The sequence below is a fragment of the Agrilus planipennis genome, unplaced genomic scaffold (genome assembly GCF_000699045.2).
Source record: "Agrilus planipennis isolate EAB-ADULT unplaced genomic scaffold, Apla_2.0 scaffold59, whole genome shotgun sequence".
NCBI classification, from domain to species: Eukaryota; Metazoa; Arthropoda; class Insecta; order Coleoptera; family Buprestidae; genus Agrilus; species Agrilus planipennis.
Genome location: NW_020438942.1, coordinates 19,718 through 22,353, shown reverse-complemented (window position 1 = coordinate 22,353; position 2,636 = coordinate 19,718). Strand labels below are relative to the sequence as shown.

At 33.6% G+C, this 2,636-nt stretch overlaps 1 protein-coding gene across 1 annotated transcript in view; it reads right to left on the bottom strand.

The window, feature by feature from the left end:
- Positions 1–513: 513 nt before the first annotated feature.
- Positions 514–2,636, bottom strand: part of LOC112904489 (aldose reductase-like) — a 5,843-nt gene continuing 3,720 nt past the window's right edge. The window contains exons 2-5 of the mRNA XM_025974611.1: positions 2,586–2,632; positions 1,620–1,814; positions 819–1,174; positions 514–578 (exon numbers count right to left, since the gene is read on the bottom strand). Coding sequence (XP_025830396.1) covers positions 536–578; positions 819–1,174; positions 1,620–1,814; positions 2,586–2,632 — 641 coding nt within the window. The 3' untranslated portion in view covers positions 514–535. The remainder of the gene's footprint in view (positions 579–818; positions 1,175–1,619; positions 1,815–2,585; positions 2,633–2,636) is intronic.

Below are 2,636 nucleotides of genomic sequence, written 5' to 3'. Positions count from 1 at the left end.
CTTTCTCTACTTTTTCTTTCTTTGCATACCAGTATTTTTGTTTTATATTTATTTATTTTCATACTAAACTGTTTTATCAATACCGCTTCCATTTTATGTAAAGCTATCTTAGACTCCTTCTTATCCAACATTACACAAAATTGTAGCACAACTGTAGCGCACCAGGTACATCATCATGGGCTATTGATTGACCTCTCTTATTCCTACTTTCGTTCAGCCACAATTACTTGTGACGTCTCTCAAAATTTAAAAAGTTGAGTATGCGTTTTTTTGGTTTAATCAATATCTTCACAGTTCTGGAACTATCTGCTCCTACCACACGTAAATTAATTCGTTGCGTGTAGACTTCATTTACTAATATTAGTACATAAATTAGTTGCCTTTAAATAAAAAAAAAAAAAACTTCATATATCAATTTAATTTTTATTATCCAACTCAACACGTTATAATTTTTTTAACTTACTTAAGTAGATAGTAACATTTAAGTAAACATGATTTTGTTACGCTTTTTTTCTTATAATACTGCTTATACAATTTAGTATTCATCGTTGTAAGGGTAGTAGGGGTGCTTTTTAGCCCTGCAATATAAACAATTCTATTAGGACAAAGATGTGTTGAATGTGATAGAGTCATTTTTTAAGTTTAATTTAGGTACTTTAGGTACATAATATGCAAAATAATTAATATATAAATGACAGGAAAATAGCCATTTCTTGGTCCCTTTTTCTACTTCTACTTTCCCTGACTTACCCCATGCGAATATCAAACGATTTGATTTTTATTTTACATTTTTGTTAATATATATTTTGAGCACTTACCATTCTAAAGCGAACATTCTACCGTTGCAATCCATAGAGTCGATCTGTTTAATATCATCTGAAGTAAGTTGGAAATCAAATATGTCAATGTTCTCGTTAATCCTGTTCTTATTTAGCGACTTTGGGATGGCTATTATGCCTCTTTGGATATGCCATCTGAGTACTACTTGAGCAGGGGTTTTATTATGTTTCTGGGCTATAGCTTTAATTTTAGCGTCCTCCAATACTTTTGGAGTGTTTGGCTTTGCATAATTACTACCCGGGGCTCCAAGTGTACTGTGAGCGGTAATTGTAATTCCTTTTGATTTGCAAAATTCAAAGAGTTTCTTTTGACTCAAATAGGGATGGCATTCAACCTTAAAAGAAATAGAATAGAAAGAAATTCATTAAGCCTTTGATAATAGACAAGCTTTTTCCATCTTCCATACTGTTCATAATTTAAGATACAACGCATACGAATGAGAAGAACATATTTTTAAAATGTAGTCAGTAAAATATTTGAAGATTTAAATGAAATTGGTAAAACTTAAGGATTTAAATTATTGGTAAAGGCTTTCGTGGCCAGTTCGTAAACTGGCGCTGTCCTGATTCGGCTCAAATGCCATCGTCGGTTGTAGTGCCATCCAGTCTACATCCAACATCAGAAGGACCTCTGAAGAAGCTCTCTACTCGCTAGGTAAACGCTAGGAAGCAACTCCAGCCGACGACGGCCTTTAGACCGTAATCGAGACAGCATCAATTATTATTCTTGGAAAGAAATACTAATAGATATTACATACAAAAATTGCATTCATCACTCACTTGATTTGTGACTGGTACAACTTTAGTCATTACAAGAAGCCTTTCGATCTGTCGCCTATTAAAATTAGATACTCCAATTGATTTGACGAGTCCTTTTTTGTAACATTCCGCCATTGCTTTCCACGTATCCACATAGTCAGCATCTCCTGGAATCACTTGACCATTTTCGTCTATTGGGAAAATATTATCGCCTGGCTGCAATGCATTGTTTATATGTCATTTAATCGGTAAAATATCGATAGCATCGTATATGTTCTTAGTTTAGAGGATGTATGTATAAGAACTGTATATCTCAAATCTCTAGATTTGACGATGGAATTTATTATGACTTGGATAGTTCTGCAAGTAATTAACTTCCAATTTAGCTACTATGAGAGACGAGGATGTCTTCCTTTACAAAATGATGCTATTTTTTAATTTCCCAAAATATAATGATTTAAAGTCTCGGTTTGTTGGTCTATACTTGGCAGTTCATGACCCATACCCCATTTTTGACTGATTTGCTACCCATCAAAACAAACACCTTTTCTTAATGTTTCGTGAAATAATTGATTTTTTAATTAATTTTGTACAGAAACCCTATCTTTTGGTGCTCGATATAAGTTAACTCATAAACCTATAGAACTGGATTGAATCATCTGTGCGTTACCAGTATGTGAAATATCTACCATTACCAAAGATTGGCTTACTGTTCCCGGATGTATTGTTTCAAAAAGAGATAGACATTGATAGTACGATCGCACTGTCTTTATTTTGATCGGGCACAGAGGATGCGTAGGTCCAATTCTATATGCTTATGATCAAACTTGATTGTGAGAAAATGCCCTCCATTCTTTTAGTTACCCTTAGTAATGATTCGAGGGGTGCTACTTCTCGTTGACTAACAATCTGACATTATAATGCTACTTTTAGAAAAACTGTGCATGTTTAACCAAATGCATTAAATGATAGTGTATCTGTTCGTACTTTAAAATCCAAAGCCTGATGCATCAAATATAGATCCAAATAGTCCACTCC